The 22,147-nt window shown below is 40.2% G+C and overlaps 1 protein-coding gene across 12 annotated transcripts in view; it reads left to right on the top strand.

Annotated features, from left to right (window-relative positions):
• Pard3 (par-3 family cell polarity regulator) overlaps nucleotides 1–22,147 on the top strand; it is a 553,146-nt gene that overhangs the window by 279,325 nt on the left and 251,674 nt on the right. For all 12 annotated transcript variants that reach the window (XM_048367966.1, XM_048367964.1, XM_048367961.1 and 9 more), the window contains exons 6-7: nucleotides 11,374–11,465; nucleotides 13,648–13,731. In XM_048367966.1, coding sequence (XP_048223923.1) covers nucleotides 11,374–11,465; nucleotides 13,648–13,731 — 176 coding nt within the window. The remainder of the gene's footprint in view (nucleotides 1–11,373; nucleotides 11,466–13,647; nucleotides 13,732–22,147) is intronic.

Below are 22,147 nucleotides of genomic sequence, written 5' to 3'. Positions count from 1 at the left end.
TGTCCTTAACCAGAAAAATTATCTCTCTGTTTTTTCTGTTTTAAAAATTTCTTTATGAGTGATACTCATTGCTGATAGGAGATGAAGTTCTTAAGGGGTCTTTTCAGCAGTGGACTTCAGTTTAAGAGACTTCTAGAGGAGAAGCCACAGGTCAGAGTCCTTCTTTCTACCACTGTCACCACTTCTAGTCTTCACATTTTTCCCTCCTTTGTCTTATGAGTGAGAAACCTGACATTTAGGAATCTTGCTAAAATCCCCATGTTGAAGTACACCGGGGCTTCCAGATCTTGTAACTCCATAGCCCGGGCTGTTTATCAGTACACTTCAACTAAATAGAGATGGATGATTGATAACCTGCGATTCCAAGGATGGGGCTATATGTTTTTGCTCATGCTTGAGGAAGTCTGTGTGGTCTATTCTTAGGATGCACCTTGCTTTCTCACCCTGAGGGTCTCTGCTCCTTTTCCTGGGATGTACTCTCTCCCAAACAACCCTCATTAATTTTTCTTTGCTTTTCTCCAAGACCTTCAAACCTCTACTTATAAGTGTCTTGCTGCCACTTTTTAATTTCTAATTCTCCTTACATTACTCATTTTTAATATTTGTCTCTTTGACATGTGTTACTTGTTTGCTATTATATCTGTTTTGTATTTTCTGGCCTTACCCATTAAAAATTGGGATAGTCTCCTTTCGTGTTTTGTTTGGTCATCTGTCCCAATGCCTGAGGTTCTGCTTGGCCGATTGTAAGATTCAGTAGTTGAACACATAAATGAGAGTGCATCAGTTTTTAAAATAAGCTTGCTCTTAAGAAGGAGTCATGGCTTTGATTAAATTTTCACTTTATCAGACTGGCCCTCCTGAAGTGTACTGAAGTGTTACCATGAGTGCCTGTGATTCAGCTATTCATGTCATACAAATGTATAATATGAAGAGCTTGGAAAATTAGTTCAGTTTAAACTTTTTCTTGGGATCATTTTGAAAACATGAGTTGTATTTTGCATTTTTAAAGTACAGATTAAAGATCATAAAAATTTACATTAAGCATGTTAACATGAATGATACTAATTAAGAAAGCAGGCAAATTGTACATTTTAATGTTACCTCAGTCTTATAAATAAACTTTGTAAACTATCGCTGTGTCTTTTTGTGCCTACAATTGATATATCTTGATTCAGTTAGACAAGAATTATTGTACCTGTACAATATGTAATAAATTGGGCTATGCATTAGTAGTCTTATGGCCAAAGAGAAATGATTACACAATGCTGCCTAGTCAGTTAAAATAGAAAGAAGGTTGACTGGGAATGTGGCCTAGTGCTAGAGTGTTTGCCTCGTGTACATGAAGCCCTGGGTTTGATTTTTCAGCACCACACAAATAGAAAAAGCCAGAAGTGGCTCAAATGGTAGGGTGCTAGCTGTGAGCAAAAAGAAAAAAAGAAGAGTACTGTCTGCTACATGCATGTAAGTAGTTCCAGTTTCACTGAGTTCTGGGTTCATGGTCTCTGAGCCATTGGCACATTTATTTTATTCTCTTAAAGAACCAACTGCTTGGTTTTGGCCATTTGTCTCTTAATGTGTGAACTTATTAAAAGTCAGATTTTTGTTCATCAGAGTCAAGCATTTAATAAAACAATGAGGAATACAAGTTTCTCCTCACTTTAGTTCGTATATTGGGTTAATGGTATCCTTTATACTAAAAGTATCTTTGACTCATTTTCAAAAAGCGAAACAGTAATTGCCTTTCTGCAAGTAGATGTTCATACTTGCATTTTCTCGCGATCATTTTGCAATGATTAAAGTTACTAGGAATGGCAAGATGTACAAGAATGAAGTCCGGCTTCCATTCATACCCTAATCTGGAATGCCCTGATGAAGCTTTCTGTGAGTGGATTTGCATATCTGAGCTTGAGTTTTAAAATTCTATGCTTGGGAAGATTACTGACTTCACTGTTTGCATGTGGACCAGCATGTTAATTGTTGTAGTGATAAAATGTTAAAAATGTGCTCATGTCCACGAATGGAGGAATGGCTTAATTATGTTGTATCTGGACTATGAAATACTCTGCAGCTATTCGATTGAGGTAAAGACAGATTCATAGGTATCAAGATTTGCAGGATGTGTTAAATAAGTGAAAGAACAAGTATTATACAAGTTGTTTAGTATGTCTTAATTTATGGGATACTTACATCTGATCAACATGTTGGTTATTTGAAGCCTTTTATGACTTTACATAATGATAGCAGACGAATGTTTTCTCAGTTGTTGTGAAAACTTCGAAGAATGGACAGAGCAGTAGAGATTGAGATACAATTATTGAGATACAATTCCTCTTCTGTAAAGAATCTCTGCTAGAGAACAGAACCAAAAAGGCATAACCATGCCAGTGGGCTTTACGTTAATTTCCAGGGGACTTGTCAGCTTCTGAGAAACCCTACATGCTGACACTGATCTGTGAATCAGGCAACCAGGGACTGTTAGAGATGAAGAAGAATCAGGATGAAAGAGATGTGAGACTTATTTTAGAAATTACCTAATGACAGACTCAGGGTTTTGAATAGGAAATAGTATTTGGTATTCAAAAGGTTTCTCCAATATGTGAAGAAAGGTAGCTCTGGCCATTGAACAGCTCATTTGAATAACAAAGGCACGAGCTGAATTTACGGGAGTAAAATGTGAAAGGCTTACCAATGTACTTTTTTCCCCTTTGTCTTTTCTGGAAGATGTTCAAACATTGTTTGTACACAGCCACACATGTTCATTCTGCATAGTAGACAGAGATGATGAGTTTGTTTTTGTAAATACCATGTTGTCTAATATTTAAAATTTCTTAACATTTAATAATTTCTTACTAAAATTGTAATGAGTCCCTTTCTGAAAGCATCCCTTTCTGGTAAATATTGATAAGAAAATCTTTAATATAAAATGAGCTGTAGTTTTTTTAGTTCGTAATAAATTCTGGTTTTTAATTATATCCTCAGGGAAAAATACCTAAGGAAACCCAAAGTGCTAACACAATTAGGCAAAATTGCATAATCAAAACCCAAGTCAGAGGGCTACTAAAACTTAAGGAAGTGATTCCCCTGCATTTAATTTGTTTCTCTGATTCAGAAATCTTGCGTACCTCAATGTATTGCTGTCACCCCTGTGAAAAAGTCCTCTCCTCAAAATGGGTTTTGGTTTGGAACGATTTCCTTTAGAAATATTTGCCTTAAAGTAGAGAGTTGACACCGTTGGAGCCTGGGTGAGCAGACAGACGGCCAGGACCGAAGACAGTGAAGTGAGGAGGTCACGTCTCTCCAGCACCATTTAGACTGCGTGAGGAACTGCAGGGACTGGCAGCTTGTCTTCCTGATGTGCCTGAATTCCCAGAGGGAGGGAAGTCCCACCCCAGATGACACGTGTTCCGAGTCCCTGGAGACAGGGGTGGGCCCTTGGTCTATAGGTGACTGAACCTGTCGGTCCCGTGCCTGGGAGCTTCCTGTGACCCTGCCCCCTGACCTGACCCTGTTTAGGGGCAGACCAGACCAGGCACCATTAAGCCATGCCACCTGTGTCCAGGTTTGTGTCCCTTGCCTGCCTCCTGGCTCCTTTCCAGTGGCCCTGGCGTCTCGAGTCAGCTCTCCCTAGGAGCGGAACTGGCTTGTTGATTTTGCTTTTGTTCTGGCTCTCCTCTCTGGCCTGTTTCCTGACAGTGTTAAGGGTATTTGCGGGCTGCAGGCCTTTGTAACAACTGGCGGCCTGCATGCTACTGCTCTAATAAGGACTCCAAGATTTGATCCTTCACTAAGTGGCTTCTCTGGTAATTTATCTGCCAACAATAGCAACTTGTTTCATTTAATTTTTAAAATCTGTCTTTGTATCTCTTTCTCTGTATCTTTTCCTCTCTCTCTTCTCTCTTTTCCTCCCTCCTTTTCTCCCTCCCTTCCTCTCTCCCTTCTCTTCTATCCTGGGGAGGCAACCAACCTAGTTCTTGGTTATGTTAGGCAAGCACTTTACCGCCAGATGCCATCCTAGGCTAATTTCTTATTTTAAACGTGTTTTCTCTGTTATTACAACCTTCATTATATATAAAACGAATATAGATTCTAAAGTCAATATGATAGTCAAAGGATTATTGTACTAACATAAAAATTTTGTTAAAATTCACAGGAGGGGCTGGGGATATAGGCTAGTGGCAAGAGTGCCTGCCTCGGATACACGAGGCCCTAGGTTTGATTCCCCAGCACCACATATACAGAAAACGGCCAGAAGCGGCGCTGTGGCTCAAGTGGCAGAGTGCTAGCCTTGAGCGGGAAGAAGCCAGGGACAGTGCTCAGGCCCTGAGTCCAAGGCCCAGGACTGGCAAAAAAAAAAAAAAAAAAAAAAAAAAAAAAAAAAAAAAATTCATAGGAAAATGTAAGCTCCAGATAAATAGATAAGCCTATAAACAACATGGGCAACTCTTTCACAAATGTGATTGTATTGGTCATGGTTTCCCCAGAGAAGCAAATCCGATAGGATGGGTGTAAACAATATATGAATTTTATCTGCCTAGATATGATATAGCTATATTGTACTCATAGATCTCTTTCCAATATGTAAATACTATAGACAGTTTTTCTTCTTCTACCCCTCCAATGGGGGCAAAAGAACAAGAGAAGTAAGGGGAGTGAGCGAGGGAGGGACAAGGGGGAGGGATTAACATGAAAGAGGAAGAATGAGAATGTATCTGACTGTCAGTTTCCTCTACATCCGTCCATTCATCCATTCATTCATCTGCCAGTTAGGAACCGAAAACAACGAGGCATTGTGGGGTACACCTGTGGTCCCAACTTCTTGAGAGGCTGAACCAAGGTTCTCTTGAGCCCAGGCAGAAGCACGGGGAGCATACCTGTTTCTGTTTTGTTAAAACCAAACTAAAACGGAAAGGAATGTAAGATGTTCTCCAACTTACAAGCTAACAAATTAGCCTGCTTCAGTTTCCTGGATGCTGACCAAGGAAATGAGACTTCTGGGTCAAAGGTGAGATTTTATTACTCATAGCCAGGCAAGCAGCGTTATCGTTATTATGGCTCACGTACCTGAACCTCCAGACCCCGGCGGGGATTCCTGACCCTGCTCCGGACCGTGCCTCATGAGAGGCTCTTCCGCCTGGGCTTCTCAAGGCTTATCCGTCTGGAGATGGTGTGGGTAGCGCAGTCTGTTTGCTGCTGTTACCATTGTCTAGTCCTAAAATAATTTGAATTAGTGTGTGTATGTGGGGGGTGGTATTCGTGTTAGTAGTGGGCTTTTTTTTTTCATCTTTCTCCCCTTTTCTAAAAATAAATCATCATTTTTACTGTAGTAGAATGTACCGATCATGAAGTGAAATCCTATTACATATTTACATATTTTAGTTTCGGGGACGTTGCTATTGATTTATCATTTTCAGTTGTGAAATTTCTCCCACGCCCACTCAATGGCATGTTCTCAATTGTTTTCTGTGTATGCTGGGAAATTACTTTCCCCTGGTGAATTGACCAATTAATCAACTAGTTGTAACATTAACACAAGCGCCTTCTGGAATCCTATTTGTGATACTTAGGAGACTTGGAAACATTTCCCTCTGAAATGATTTTCACCCCCTGTAATCCCAAGCAAAAAGTAATTTAATTCATTCTGTCAATATCCAAATAAATATTTTGTGTAGCATACTGCGGCTCATTAATAGTTAACATGACTCATTAAGTGAAAAAAATGAGTGATACTCTCAAAAGTGTGGGAAAATACATTTAGTAGATTATGGTTGTAGTGATATAATTGAACCAATTAAAGTTTTTTTATTCTGTTAGGAGTAATAAAAATTAAGTGAGGAAACTATTGTAAATTTGAGTGTAGCATAGGAGCTTTTGTTTCCTTTTGCATTTAACATAAGTATCAATGATCGGTAAATAGGAGATTCAAGTAGGGACAGGTCACCGCATTTTCTTTAACAGACAATTTTAATATAATGAATTATATTTTGAACTATGGACTCTTGCTTTTTTTTTGTTGGTTTGGTTTATTTTGTTTTGTTTCTGATTCTGGGGTTTGAACTTAGGGTCTGGTGCTGCCCCTGAGTTTTTTTTGCTCAGTGCTCGTGCTCTACCACTTGAGCCACAGTTCCACTTCTGGCTTAAAAAACTTGTTTGCTGGAGATAAAAGTCTCACTTGATCCTCCTACCCCTCTCCCCCGTCCCCCCTCCGCCCCCCCAACCACGCTGGCTTCAAGTCAGGATCCTCAGGTGTCAGCCTGCCGAGCGGCTAAGATTACAGGCTTGAGCCACTGACTTCGGCACCTTGATCACCCAACACAGGAATATCCATTTGACTACCCAGCCTTTTGCCTGATGTGAAATAGCTCCTGCTCCCCTACGCTTAGCACTTTTTTGTTGTTTAAAAAGAGCAGTAAGGTTTGTTTTTTTGTTTTGCTTAAAAAACAGCTAAAGGAAATCAAGGTGACCTACAGAAGGGTTACACTTACATATTCAAGGTAGTGAGTACATTTCTCATCAGACTTGTTGCCCCTCCCTCATTTTCCTCCCACCTTCCCTGCTCCCCTCCCCCCCGCCGAGTTGTACAGTATATTTACAACATATTGTCTTGTTAAACATCACTGTTGCATTGGTTCGCCTTTGACTCTTTGTCTCACCATTTTGATGTTCCCCTTCCCTTCCCTAATTCTGTTTTTTTTTTTGGGGGGGTGGGGCAGCCCTGGGCCTTGAACTCAGGGTCTGAGCACTGTCCCTGGCCTCTTTTTGGTCAAGGCTAGCACTCTGCCACTTGAGCCACAGCGCCCCTTCTGGCCATTTTTTACATATGTGGTGCTGAGGAATTGAACCCAGGGCTTCATGTATAGGAGGAGAGCACTCTTGCCACTAGGCCATCTTACCAGCCCCCTTCCCTTATTCAATGTATATACACTGCCCAGGGCACCGAAGTCCATTACAGTGACAACAGGTGAGGTATTTTTTACAATCACACAGAGGAACGAATGCAGGGGTCGCCTGCTTGGTGCAGCTGCTCCCTTGCCTCACTTGCGCATATTTGGCAGTCTTCGTTTTTGGATTGGCCCAGGGCTGGGCTACCGTGAAAGGCCAAGGTTCGGTTTCTTGGTGGCTATGCTTGGCTGCATGCTCCTGGAGAGGCTCCGAGAGACCGTCACCTTCAGCCAGGCCATAGTCCGCAGGGTATGTTCTGTTGGCCCCTTCCGGGCAAATGTTACCACGGAAGGAGGCATGGGAACAGATTCAAGCCCAACTTATTAACATCTTATTCTTTTCTTCCCTCTGACTACTTTTCTCCTTCATCTTTGTATGCTACAGTTGAATAAATGCAAACTCTTAATTAACCTTTCTATGTGCGATTTTTAATTTTGGCTGTTTTTGACTTCTCGTATGAATTGAGGTTACCGTTCCCGAGACTTGGTAATTAAAAGGCATTTTTTTGATGGTGTCCCTAGCTTAGTCTGCTAGTGATGTTCCAGATGTGGTCATTTTGAGTGCCTAGGTTTCACTCGGCTTCTGGGAGGAAGTCTTCGGCTGCCTTGCATTTCTGTGTACCTTGGGAACAGGGGCTTTTTTCAGGGATATTTGAATAGTCTACAGCTTTGGAAAGTTGCCATAGGTTTTTTTTTTTGCCTACAGTGCTAAGCATGCATGCTTACTGTTTGTTTAAAAGATGTGAGCGCCCTGGACTCAGGCTTCTCTGGGCACGCCCCTCCTATTTTCTCACGGCCCCCTGAGAATGTTCGCCTAAGGAGCCATTGCGCTGGAGATGTTCTAAGGCTCCGCAGTAGTAATCAGTGTTTGTCTTTATTTCATGTCTTGCACAGCCCTTCAGTATTTGTGAAAATATGGAAGTAAGTTAAAATCAGGCTTTACTCAGCTCCATTTATTGTTGTTTCTTTCAGATGACAGTAATTGTGCACAGTTATGGCGTGCTTTATAGTTCTTGACATTGACTTTCTCTTTGAAATTGTAATCTGCCATTAACTCAGTGTTTTCCTCTCCTATTGAACTTAACATAGCATTCAGTTGTTTATATTTTTTTGATTTGTTTTATCATCTTAAAGTCCCTTTACAATGAAAATAATTCGTGCAAAGAACAATAAATACCAAGTATTGTGCAAAGTTTCTTGATCAGGGATTTTTTTCCCCACAATTTATTTGAATGGACATTATATTTCTATGAAGTTGTTTCACAGGGCATGAAGAATATTAGTGGATGAATATTCTTATTTTTGTTTTTGCTAGTCCTGGAGCTTGAACACAGGGCCTGAGCACTGTCCCTGGCTTCTCTTTGCTCAAGGCTAGCACTCTACCACTTGAGCCACAGCGCCACTTCTGGCTTTTTGTTTATCTGGTGCCGAGGAATTGAACCCAGGGCTTCATGCATGCTAGGCGAGCCCTCTACCACTTTCCCAGCCCTAAACATCTATTCTTACTTTGTCTTACTTGTCTGTAATTACACTGACATTCACGGAGGTGTGTTTTGAGTGTAATCTGCTCGCGTTTACTGCTGTTGGAAGCTGCTGCGTGCAGGTGTCCCGCGCCCCTGTGGCTTGGGTTTACCTCAGTCCTCTCAGTGGTCCACACAGGGCTGTGCTTACATTGTCCCGATTTGACACAGCACTCCTAGGGAGATAGAAAGGTAAATAACTTGCCGAAATCTACAAAACCGGCAAATCCTAGGGTTGGTATTTATAGTCAGTTATTTTTAACTTATAACATTTTAACCTTTATGTTCTTCAATCAAATGAAAGAAGGGGCAAGAAAAAAGGTTTATTGTTTCATCTGGACAGTCTTAAAACAGTCTAGTGTAAATTAATACTATAATAAAGTCCTTAAATATTGCTTGAACACATATGTAATAAGTAGACCTCATTTCTCATAGTTACAATCGAATTCAGTGTGTAATTTATACTAGACTAGGTTTAGTCCTAATTATAGAGATACCGGGCTGGGGATATGGCTTAGTGGCAAGAGAGCTTGCCTCGTATACATGAGGCCCTGGGTTCAATTCCCCAGCATCACATATACAGAAAATGGCCAGAAGTGGCGCTGTGGCTCAAGTGGCAGAGTGCTAGCCTTGAGCAAAAGGAAGCCAGGGACAGTGCTCAGGCCCTGAGTCCAAGGCCCAGGACTGGCCCCCCCCCAAAAAAAAAATCCTAATTATAGAGATACTGAACAACAAAATGACACCATACATTTTTACATCTCAGAGTTGAGGTTCCCAAATTGCTGCTCTGCCTCAAGGCAGGAAATGCTACAATCCAAGCCGAACCTGGGGAAATAATATTCTTCATGTTTAAGGAGGGCGGGGGGGGGGGGAGGCGTATGGAAATGGCCAGTATGCAAATAGCAAATGTCAGTTCTCGGTTCCTGCTTCATCACTGCAGTCGAGGGCATTTCCCTTCCGTGGCTGCTGCTTGGTGCTGTAGAGGTGTGTCAGCTGCTGATAGCTCTCTGTGGCATTTCCGTGGAGCTTCTTAAGTTCCTAATGAATCCTGAAAGGAGATGTCTTCAAGGTGTGAGATTCTTTTTGTGTCTTCTGTCTCGCTTTTAAGCAGCTGTGTCCTCTGTGCGTCTCACCCTTCCTCCCAGTAGCGAAGCATCATACTGGGAGTGGGTGTTTACATTTAAAGTGATGTTCTTAGGCAGGTTCAAGATGCTGTTAACCTTTGCAATGTATTATGCGCTGGTACTTAAGAGAGATAGATGACGGTGAAGTGCATACTGGCGCCTCTCAAAACACAAGATCATCCATCTTCAAGTAGCCAGGCTCCGAGCAGCCCTTCACCCCCAGTGGTACACGGAGCAGACCTGGGACTCACAGACAAGCTTGATGCCTTCTTCTCCCTGGTTTGGTGGATTCTCAGAAGAAATGAAAACTGGCTTTTATGAACGGCGCTGCCATTTCTTAATCTCCCTTCATAACGAAATACATTGTTTATCTTTGTGTCTCGAACCTGGAAGATCTTGTCATTTTTTTAAAATGGAAGTTTCTCTTCTGAGCATCTATATTTGAGTCCCTCCAATACATGGGTAAAATCTTAAAATTCACCAGGTGCTTGTGTCCCGTGCTTGTAATCCTAGCTACTCAGGAAGCTGAGATTTGGGGGTCATGGTTTGAAGCCAGCTCAGGCAGAAAAGTCCATGAGACTCTTATTGCCAATAAACTACCAAAAAAAAAAAATAGCTGGAATTGGCAGAGCCATATAGCCTTGAAGAAACAAAGCTCAGGGATCGCTTGCAGGCTTCTGAGTTGATGCCTGAGGACCAGCAGGAAGAAAAAAATTCTTAGTGGGAAAATCTTTCCTTTCCTGATACAAGTAGTTTAAGTAGTTTATAAGAACATTATTTTTGTCAAATATCTTAACGTAGGAATAATTAAACATACCAACCTATAAGTAGACCGAAAGTATAACTATAAACTTCCCTAGAGTATAGGTTAAATAAATTTGCTTACTTGCTTTTGAATTCCCCAGGCACTCCTAGGGATGACTTCTTTAATTAGCAAAATATTTACAAAGTATCTGTAGTTTCAAAGTAAACTACCCTGGAAACTGTAACTATTGTATTGAGAAAAATCTGAATCTTTGCATATTCAAATTTGGTTAACAATACCATTCTTATCAGTCAAGTTTCTTTCTCATTATACAAATAATCTTAGCGAATTCATCAATTAAACTAGTTAATTTATTAAGTTAAAACTATTAATGAACTCCTTAATGGAAAGACAATAGCTGAAATTATAAATTAAAGAACATTCTTGGGGGGGGGTTCATCTGTTTTTATCTACTCACCATTGTTAACAACACATTGGACTGTGGGCTTGTTTTCGTTTGATTTTCAGAAACTACCTTCCTACCACCTTTGTCAAAGGTGGAATTTAAGGATGGAGGCTATGTACATTTCTGTTTGTGTTTTTCCTTACATGTGGTACTTGATACATAAACAGGTGAAGGAATTTGTGACTGGTATTGTACACATGGGATGTCCTTTTGACAAGCTGAGCAACTGACAAAAACAATAGGACTTTTTCGGCAGTGTCATGGTTTGTAATAGTCGCAACTATTTTGATATTAAACAATTTTTATGCCTGCACCCCCAGTGTCATGTGACTATTTACCTACACACACACACATGCAAAAATGAAGTAAAGTACGGAGAGAAGAATAGTGTGCTCTTTTCTTATTCTAATGGTGTCGGGCACACTGGGGCATGCTCCCTCAGAAGACTCAGATTTTCAAGTTCAGGTTTGATACTTACATACATCACCAAGTGCCACTCAGACGGCCTTGGCCTCCGGCCCTGTCCACACTCTGGAGATGAGAACCTAAGCCTGTGCCTCCTTTCTTCTGCTTTCTCGAGGATGAGGATGGGGCAGAAGAAGACAGCAGCCGGGTGGAGCCCGTCGGACACGCTGACACTGGTTTGGAGAATATGCCCAACTTTTCTCTGGAGTAAGTTACTGATGATTTTCACTACACTTGTGATGCACACGTGGCAGCCTTGATTGTCGCAAGTATGCAGGAGCCCACAGCATGCGCAGTGTGTATGCTCTGTTGAAAACGTGCCTTGGTTTGTGTTCCCAAAGCCTCTTTCATCTGCTGCGTTATGCAGTGTTAGTGGTGTAGCCTGGGGACCCATGTACGCGCCCTGAGCTTGAGGCCTTTCCAAATACTATTGAATTAGAATGCTAGAACAGTATTTGGTTGCAGGTGTCTCTCATGTTAACAGGACAGTGTACACAGTAACTGTGTTGGCTTGTTTATCTGTCAATATTTTGGTCATTTATTCTTCACTCTTCCTCAATTAAAAAATTGTGGATATACTTATTTGCTTGAAGTGTTAGTTGGATCAAGAAAGCACAATAGTCCTTGTACTGTAATTTTTTTTTATTTGAAGAAACAATCTTTTGAGGCACTTGATGAAAAACTAGAGGTTAAGGCCCTTGACCATGATTTTAAATATAAGGACAAAGAAATAAGTTTTCTTGTTTCATTGCCAGTTTCCATTTGTCTTAAATGTTGGCAAGTTCGAAATCGAAGATGTTCTTTTTCTTGGATGGCATTGGGCCAGGTGAGAAGGTGTTTCAGATTCTGCCCTTCACGTTGGGTAAAAACTTAGGGTATGAACACTAATATTTATATTCTTTTCTTGGTCTCTCAAGGACTGAGAATATTCTTGGTGATATTAACCAACGTCTAGGACCAGGTTATATTCAGATGTACTTAGAATATTTCCATTTGAGAGTTATTTGCTATGTAGTAGTTCTTAAGAATGTGAAATGAAGTTAGATTATTATGAGCTAAAAGCCAACTGCTAATAAATTAGTATCTAAAATAGGAGTTTATGAAATTCTTTGGGGAAAGGCCCTTTAAAATAGTATTACTTTTGTAAATATTTTAGCTGTATATCCAAATTTTTAATTTTATTATAATTAGTGCATGTGACATAGTCTATGCGCACATTTTCATTTTGTATTTAACATTTCTATGTGTATTTACTCTTTGTATTATATTCATAGAACAATGAATAATAACCTTATGTCTTATGTAAAGAGATGAAATAGAGAAATGCAATTGAAAATTGTCATTTTTCATTCTATAGAAGCATTATTACGATCTGTGTCAGAATACTGGTAGTTTTCATAGTTTTTTAGTTGGTTAAGTTATCTATGTAATTGAAATATTCATTGTCTGATTAATGCTACTTAGATCTCTGAATATAGTGCATATATATATATGGAAAAAATCTACAAAGATAGCAAAATATCTTAAATGGTTTAGAAATTTACATTCTCCAAATTATACTTAACTTTTATTAAACTCAAGGTATTATTAGTAAAACCTTCATGGAAGTGAATTTTGAAAACACATAGAACACTCTGCTCCTTGCAGACTTTAGGTACTTAGAAAGAAGTTAGTTAGAAAGGTAGTTAGAAGGAAGTTCCTTACTATTACTGTATGTGACACACACATAACTTAACAACTTTAAAGCTCAGTTACATACACTTGCAACGTTATTTAGTTTTAAGTGTGTTAAAATTTTTGAGCTTTATGAATCAGATTTGCCTCACTGTAATAACAGTGTGAGAAATGGTGTCCTGGAAGAATGATTAGTGAGGCCAGTCGGGATCACCTTTAGACTGTCAGCTACAGAGACCAAAACTTGGACTTTATTTATTGGAAGGATTAACAATATGACAAACGAGAACACACATTATTAGTGCTGCGTAGTGGTAAGACCTTTATTCAGCTGCTCTTTAGAGTGTCGGTAGTAGTTCCCAAGAAGGCCAAGTTTGAGTCGCAGCCTAGAGATTTGATTGCGGAGCACGAACTCCTGTTATTCAGAAGAGATGGCCCCAGAGACACGGTTCTGTGCCCCTTTTCATGTAGTTATTTCTGACGATTGTCCCCTCCATGCCATCAGACTCCCGTTCAGGTACGTAGTGTTTGGTGTGTGCTCCATCACCATGCTTAAGTCCCCGATCTGTGTGTGTGTGCGTGTGCCTGGCGGGGCTTCTGTCTTGTCCTCGTTGGTGTCGGCCGTGTGTCTGCCCTGTGGAGGTTTTCGTTTTGTGTTGGTTTTGGTTTGTTGACGGTACGTGTTCATGCTCCCTCATTCATCATTGTCTCACAGTGCTATGGTAAAGCTCGTCCAAGTCCCCAACGATGGCGGGCCTCTGGGAATCCATGTAGTGCCTTTCAGTGCTCGAGGCGGCAGGTAACGTATCTTGCAGGTTTTTAATTGAATGATAATGTGGCGTGTTTTATCTTCATTTATGCTCAGATCTAGCCTGGTGTTGACTTAGCATGTGCTTAATGGGAAACATTTTCACTTGGGGGCAGCTACTACTTCATTCACACGTACAGGTCCTAATCACAGAAAGCACTTAGCTTAATGAAGTGAGGTTTCTCAGGCACACGAAGAAACCAAGCATTTAAATTATCCTAATAAATTTATTGTTCTTCCTATCTGAGCCAGCATTTGCCTTTGCGGTAAATGGATGATAGACTAGAGAGCCCCCCAAATCCTTCTGGAATTGCAGCACCGTGAGGGACAGATGAAAAGAACTACCTGGAAAAATTCACCCAGTGAAATGATGTGAATGACTTTGGTGATGATTCTTCTTCAGTGTCTTTACATTACTTTCATTCTTCAGTTTGATAATGTTTAAAGTTTTTGACATTTTAGATGATTAGGCCAACTAAAGATTTTAATCTTCTATGTAGAAATAGATTTCACTACCAAAAAGATTTACGATGGCAAAGGTATCAATTTCCTTGATTCTGTTTCACCCTTTAGCAGTTACATGGTAAAACATTTATAAACTGTTTGGCATCTTATTTTTTAGCTTCTTAATTCTTTTATTGTTATCACTTTATTTTCTATTCAAGTTTTCTTTCTTTTGTTTTTCTTTCTTTGATCGGTCATGGGGCTTGAACTCAGGGCCTGGGCACTGTCCCTGAGCTCTTCAGCTCACGACTAGTGCTCTACCACTTGAGCCCCAGGGCTACTTCTGGCTTTTGTGCATAACTGGAGATGAGAGTTTCCTGGCCTTTCTTGCCCAGGATGGCTTTGAACTGAGATTCTCTGATCTCAGCCTCCTGAATAGCTAGGATTACAGGCATGCATGAGCCCCCGGCCCCCAGCCAAATTTTCTGTTAATAGGGGAAAATGAGAAAGTTGGATTGTAGCCTTAGACCCGTGACTGACAACTTACAGTGGTGACTGGGGACTTAGAATAGTTAGACTGGTATCATGAGAACCTACAACAGTGACTAGGAAATTAGAACATTGAAAGAAGACTGAGTCCCAGAATAGCAATTGAGAGCATAGAGATATGATGGCGAATCTAGGACATGATAATGAATGTTGACAGAGGATGAGAGACTAGAACAATGGCGGGGAGCCTAGAACATTTACTGCAGAGCCAGAACAGTGACCAAGATGAAAAATGACTGACCAAGAACCTAGAACCCTGTTGTAGAACACGAGTAGCCTAGAACCATGACTGAGATCCTAGAGCAGTAGCTGAGGACCAAGAACTGTGACTGAGAGACTAGAAAGGAGTCTGAGAAGGTAGATGAGTAATTAAAAGTGTAGAACATAGATTAAAACTCATGTCAAGTACATTTTTGAAAATATATCAATTGCAAGCATGTAAATAAAGAATGCATTTTATTTTTAGCATGAAATTTGAGCTATAATCTCATCTTCCTCTCCTCTTAAATGTTAATATCTGTTGCCAGTTCAGATTTTACTTCTTTGGTAAAGTACATGAATTATGCATTGCTGTGTAAGTAAAACTTTGATTTACTTAGAACTCTGCTGGAGTCTGTGAATGTCAGATCTTTATACCATGATGTCAAATTCACCTTGAATATTTGAGTAGAGTTTTGTTCACAGAGTTGTAGCTGCTTTCATTTTTTTTCTTCTCTCTTTATTATTGTTTTCTCTTAGGAAGCATTAAAATATCTCCAAAGAACTCTGGGTTCAACAACATGGGTTGTTTTCAAAAAGGACCTTGCTTTTATTTCCTTCAAAACCTGTAATTTTAAAATTATCTCAGAAGTTCAGTTAAAAAGACTTTCATGCCTAGGAAAAGTAGGTGAGAACGTGGCACTAAGGTTATCATTGGTTCCATTCTTCCCGTGCCTTTAGCTGCCTGTGGATGTACCTCACCACAAATGAAATCTAATTGTGTATGTGCCAACTCGGTACCAGCATTTCACTTACATGTTATTCTCTACCATTTATTACACATTCCCGACCTCAGTGTGGAAAGGTTTTGGGATAAAAGAGACAGATGAAGGATGAAAAGTGAAAGGAGAATAAGACAGAGGAACAAACCTCTAATAAGGTTAATTTGAAGGACTTTTCGCAATCACCGTAATTACTGGTAATGACATTGACTTTTCCTGCACAAAACACCTTGAGGTAAACAAGTATTAACAAAGCTTTATATTGAGTCTGTGTGTGTGTGTGTGTGTGTGTGTGTGTGCGTGCGTGCGTGCATGTGTGCGTGTGCTAGTACTAGTCTTTGAACTCAGAGCTTCCTGTTCTTGCGCACCTCTTTTTGGTCACAATTGATAATCTACCACTTGATTCACACTTTCAGTTCCAGCGTCATGCTGGGTCTCAAGGATTTGTCAGAACTCTGAGTAGTTTAGGATTATAGCGATGAGCCATGAACTTGGTTTAGCTGAGTCACTTTAATCCCAGTAGATTTCATTCTCACTGAGGAAAACTGTATACAACTTTATGATACAGAGGACAAATAATTTGATTTAAGACACACAAAGCCCTCTTTATACATCATCACCTTTCAGGTGGAAACAACAAATATTTTGTTTCACCCACCTCCCATATTGCATCTTTAATCTTTCTCATGAGCTAGATAGTTGTTGTTCTTCAGTGTTGAGTGGACAATGGAAGAGAGAAAAAACAAGCGAGCTGTTAAGATTTGCAGGACCCAGGACCTCAGAGACACTCACTCATAGTGGTTTAATGTGGGTTCTTGTGTTTATTTTTTTTGGTTTTTGTTTTTGGCCAGTCCTGGGGCTTGAACTCAGGGCCTGAGCACTGTCCCTGGCTTTGTTTTGCTCAAGGCTAGCACTCTGCCACTTGAGCCACAGCGCTACTTCTGGCCATTTTCTATATATGTGGTGCTAGGGAATTGAACCCAGGGCTTCATGTACAGGAGGCAAGCACTCTTTGCCACTAGGCCATATCCCCAGCCCTAATGTGGGTTCTTGATCAGTCACAAATCCTTCTAAAGAGCCACTGAATGGTAATTCTGGGTTAAGAGCTAAGAGTCAACGAAGAGCAGGACATGATCTTCCTGTAGTGATTTGCACTGTAAATGGAATGATAGACAAGAAATCATAGTTATAATAATGTGATAAATGCTAATATAGTTATACCATAGGTGATCTGTGGGTTGGTAGAAGAATTGCCCAAGGCAGGAGAGTGAAGGTAGCATATAGTGGAAGGTGAACTTGAATATTACGATAGCTCAGAAAGGTAGCTTCATCAGCTCCTTGCTAGCTGTAAGGACAAATGATGCAATGAAATATAGCAGAAAGGAAGAAATTAAGGGAAACTTGTGAAGCAATTGCACATGTATCGGGGGGGAGTATAAAAATACATATTCATGATATATAAGTTTAAATTTCCAAGACTGACTTCCCTGGTTCAAAATTCAAGTCATCCTTGGATCTTCTCAAGTTTAGAGATATAAAAAACGGAGAAGCTTTCATTAGGTACTGACAAATACATGTCAGTCTTGCTTTCCCATTTAGATTTTTAAAGTCTGAGTGTCAAGTACAATTTAGAATGAGAAATGTGTTTGTTGAGAGAAGGAACACTCGGTGGAATACTCCAGAAGTCCTGTGTAATTAGGAAACTGATAATTTAATCTTGTGAAGTCCATGTTAGAGAAAGTTTAGCTATCTTTATGTCTGATGCAAAAACTTTTTTTAAATGAGAGGTATTACCAGGCCTACTTTAGCAAGGTCATTTTCTTCAGTAGGTTGAATGCTGTTCCTTGCTTGCTAAGGGTTATCAATGAGGATGAGTTTCCTTCATAGCCCTTCTTGATACCTAGAAATGGAGACAAACAGGAACAGAGGAAATGTTAGCTTTTTCTTGATACTACTGTTTTTTTTAGTCCTATTCTTGTACATTAGTCAAAAATAGCAAATGGCCCTCCATCCTGAATGCTTCATTCGGTTCTCTTACTTAGAAATACACTTTCCTTCACATCGCACTCTGATTTAAATGACAGAAAGCCTCCCTTAATAAATAACATATGTAGAAGCCAGGCACCAGCGGTTCACGTCTTTAATCCTAGCTACTCAGGTGGCTGAGATCTGAGGATCACAGTTGAAGCCAGCCAGGGCAGGAAGGTCTGTGAGACTCCATCTCCAGTTAACCACCAAAATGCCACAAGTGGAGCTGTGGCTAAGTGGTAGACACCAGCTTTGAGTAAAAAATCCTAAGATAGTGCCCAGGCACGGAGTTCAAGCTCCAGGACTGGCGCGTGCATGCACGCATGCACACACACACACACACACACACACACACACACACACACCATAACGAAAATCACAAATGTTACTACTACCGTCTGAAAGTAGAAGACCCGGGATACATATTGTATCTATTCTTAGCACCCAGAAACGTAAGGAAAATTTCTTCAGCAAACAAAAAAATGCACCCATGACTCTCCACATTAGTTAGGGCTTCATTAGATTAAATGTAAACCAACAGGCTAGGGGTTGTGACCCATGCCTGTAATCCTAGTGCTTGTGAGGTTGAAGCACTGAAATCGTCAGGGAAGGCCAGCTGGACTATACAGACTGTTTCAAATAATATGTGAGCTAGAGGATTTTTTAAACTCTTACCTCATCTAACACATACTTTATCACCTTTTGCTCTATAACATATTCAAACCAGAAGTTTATTTTCTTTCTAAAATTTCCAGCTAGAAATTACTCATGACTTTTCTATGTCAAGCAGTCAGTACTGGGCCTGACCTTGAATCCATTTATTATTGGGAGAGGAGGTGAGCGGTTGGTAAAGAGTGCAAGATAATTGTTTGGAATCAACAATTGTCTTTGACTATGGCCAAGACCGGTTTACTTCACTTATTCAGGTAGGAATTACAAGATTGTTATATGCTTTAAATAAGAAAATACATAGAAATCATTTAGCAATGTTCTTGGCAGAACCTACTAAGAATAACCAAATTGTGAGAATATACTTTATACCTGATTTCTGTTAAGTATATTGCTTGGTATTTTGGGTTGTCTAGCAGACAGTGGTTAATCCACAGAAGGAGAAAAAAAAAAAGATTATCCTGGGTCTGAGAGAAAATTTATTGTTGCATCACAAATTCAAGAATCCCAATACAGATTAGTTAAATTAATTGGGTACATAAGTTAATAAATAATTAGAATTGAGCTTTATAAAACTAAGTTAGAACAAACATGCTCTTCAACATTGAACACTCAATTTTAACGGAATTACTTTAATAAAAACACAATCTTATATTTATTGGATCAATAGACTTGTCTGAAAGTTTTCAGTGGTGTGTTCTCAAGTATAGGCACTTTTGCTACAATCAAGGATCCTAAGTACATGTGTTTGGAGCGAAATTTTTATGTTACATTTAGGTGACCATGCGTTTGTGTTTAAATACGGTAGGGCTAGCTGTTCATTCAGCCTTAATCTGAGGAAACTCTACATATTTGTTTGCCTTTTGGGCTACTCCATCTCACTGGTTAAGCTGGTTTGTTTGGTAGCACTTTGGGTCCCACCCAGAGTGATTTTAATTATAACAAAGGTCCTTCAACTTCCTTTTGCTGCTGCTCTGGTGTCTGTGTGTGGTTCTGGGCGTCTGCCCCTACAGGCTCCTGTGGATGGGATATCACTCTTCTAGCCTCTGCCTTCACTACTGTTGTGGTGTTTACACTGTGTCAGCTTTTATTAAGATGAATTATGATCATTTCCATACAGCTGGGTGGCAGTGGTGCGAGTTTACATTATCAAAGCAAAACTCAGACTAGCTCAGCCAATTTAGATGTCAATAAAACATTTGTTACTTATTTTCAGTTTTATCATTGGTTGTAATTTATACTTAGAATTAAAAATGTTAACATGTGTGACTGAGTTTGTTTTAATTAAGTGTATAATTAGGCTAATGAACCTTGTAAAAATGTAGTGGTGCAATCCTTAATATAATCTAAGCAGTTAAATTTCTAATTATGTATCCAAAATCATTTGCAAAGAAGCAGCATTTCAAAGGCTTGATTTCTACCAATGTATCTATTCTTGATTCCCTTGTCTTTCTTTCTAAAAGTCATTGTTCAAGTACTGTGATAAAATTCTTGAAAGAAATCTGTATATCAATGAATTTTTTTGTCTTAGGAGAATTATTCAAATGTGAGATTTGTACACAGTGTTTCTTTAATTTTTCTTTTCCCTTCTGGCTTTCCTTTCCCTCTGCCCCTCCCTCCCTAGCTTGCTTTCTTGATTTCTTCCTTCTTCCTTTTTTTTTTCCCCCCAAGATTTGAAGGAAAAAAATCTATAGAAAGCATTACAAAAGGAAAGTATTTCAGTATTGTTTGTATTGAACAGATAAATATCCCTTGCTTGAACAGCAAGGGAATCCGTCGGTTCCCAAGGGGGGTGGAAGAAATGACTGTGAGGTTGAATCATTTCTGCGCACGTCTGCCTAACCCCTTGAACATTTGCCAAGTATTTTCTGACGTATGAGTCAGCACAGTCAATCTGGAGTAGTCCTGGTCCTGGGTTAATCCCTCAGCTAGCTCATGACATTCCTCTCCCCACTGTACTTACAAGGATTTCTTCTGGCTGTGGTCTTCTCCGCGTGTCTGGTACTGACTACCAGGAAGGAGATCCGAGTCCCGTACCAGCCCAAGGAACTGGCCCGCCGGTCCGCAGGCCCATCTGCTACCAGTGTTTTGGTAGCCACACACCCTAGGTATTTTGTTCTTACAGCTTCAGAACAAACTACCTAAATGTGATGGGGGCAGATAGGGAAGTCCATCAGCTCGCACTCACACTTCTTTCTCCAGCAAGATGGTAGTACCTGTCTCTACCACGTCCCCTGGATTTTCCTTCAGACATGCTTCATTCTCACGCTTGCTGTTATCAGTGCAATTTTCTTCATTTCTTTTTGTCATTCCCATTTCTTTTTGTAATCATTTTCACCTAGTGGAGTAAATGAGATAACATTGCAGATTGTACCACTTTACTTTCAAATTAATTCATTCTTTTTGAGAGAATGATTCTAATTGTGTGGTCAAGTGCTTAGAATCAGCAGGCTGCTAACTTCAGTGTAATTCAATCTGTTCCTGATTCCCGATCTCTTGCTGTGTTGCTCGGCTGCTGTTCTTCTGAGGCAACCCTCTACCCCCCTTATGTAGGTGCCAGAGCTGAATGAAAGGAGTCCAAGACTTCTGTGACTATTGCAGATGCTGAATGCTAAAGCATGGGTTAATAAACCCCCTTTATTTTTCCTGTCAATGGAATAGGCCCTTTATTCAACTGGTAATATTTTCCTGTATGTTAGGATTGTTGATGCATTCGACCATGTAGAGGGGCCGATTTAGAAAGCCAACCATTGAGCAGCTATTTGGATCTATATTTCAGAATAGTTGCCAGGAAAAAAATGACTTTCTAGATGAATATTAGTCCATTTATCTATGTGAAAATATTATGGTGTCACTATAAGAGTCAAGTATGAATTTCTGAGTTACACCAATTGATTCATTTTCGTAGTGAGTTGAAAATAGTTCTTAGTAGGAACAGTTCTTACTATACCCAGCCCAGGCTAGTTTGGACTTGAGCTCAAGTGATCTTTTTGCCTCGACCTCTCCAGCCAGCTTCTCAAGTAAGCTGAGGGTACGGACTACAGATGTAGCTAGCAGCTGTATCTGGATATTCCACTGGCTCGCCCTCCCTCCCTCCCTCCCTCCCTTCCCCTCTTCCTCCTCTTCCTCCTCTTCCTTCTCCTTCTTCCTTTATGCTGGGATTTTAACCCAGGGCACGTGCATGCGTGTGTGTGTGTGTGTGTGTGTGTGTGTGTGTGTGTGTACATTTCTCAAGGAACTTCCTGTGCACTACTTAAAATTAGACAAAATACTGAAAATATATAAAACAATCGTTATTAGTCACTCGGGGATGCAGAAACGTTGCCAGTCTCTTGACAAGTCACTCATTAGTTTTCCCAGTGAAAAATGAGCTAAGTAGAGTCAGTCTTGGTAAGGCGCATGTTCATACTAAGGGCTGTGTGCATTCACTTTAAGAAGGAGTTCCTGTGGACCAGACACTGTATGTAGACATGCAGTCCCAGCATGTCGGAAGATAACGCAGAAGCGTCTGAGTTTGAACCTAGCCTGTTGTCCATGTTGTATTTGCCTCAAGTGTTTCTTCCTCGCTGTGCAGGAGAATGAATGAGGGTTTTTCATCTGTCGAAGGAGCATTTTGCAATCGGCGCGCCAGCAGATGTGCGGCTGTGTTAGGGTTAACTGTAGATGACTGAAACTTCTTTGATTCCAAGGTGTTCTTTTCATCATCGCTGGGAAGCTCAAGTGGCTGAGTGACTTCA

This window comes from Perognathus longimembris, chromosome 18 (genome assembly GCF_023159225.1).
Source record: "Perognathus longimembris pacificus isolate PPM17 chromosome 18, ASM2315922v1, whole genome shotgun sequence".
NCBI classification, from domain to species: Eukaryota; Metazoa; Chordata; class Mammalia; order Rodentia; family Heteromyidae; genus Perognathus; species Perognathus longimembris.
The sequence above is the reverse complement of the archived record's forward strand: the minus strand, read 5'-3'. Positions and strand labels throughout refer to the sequence as shown.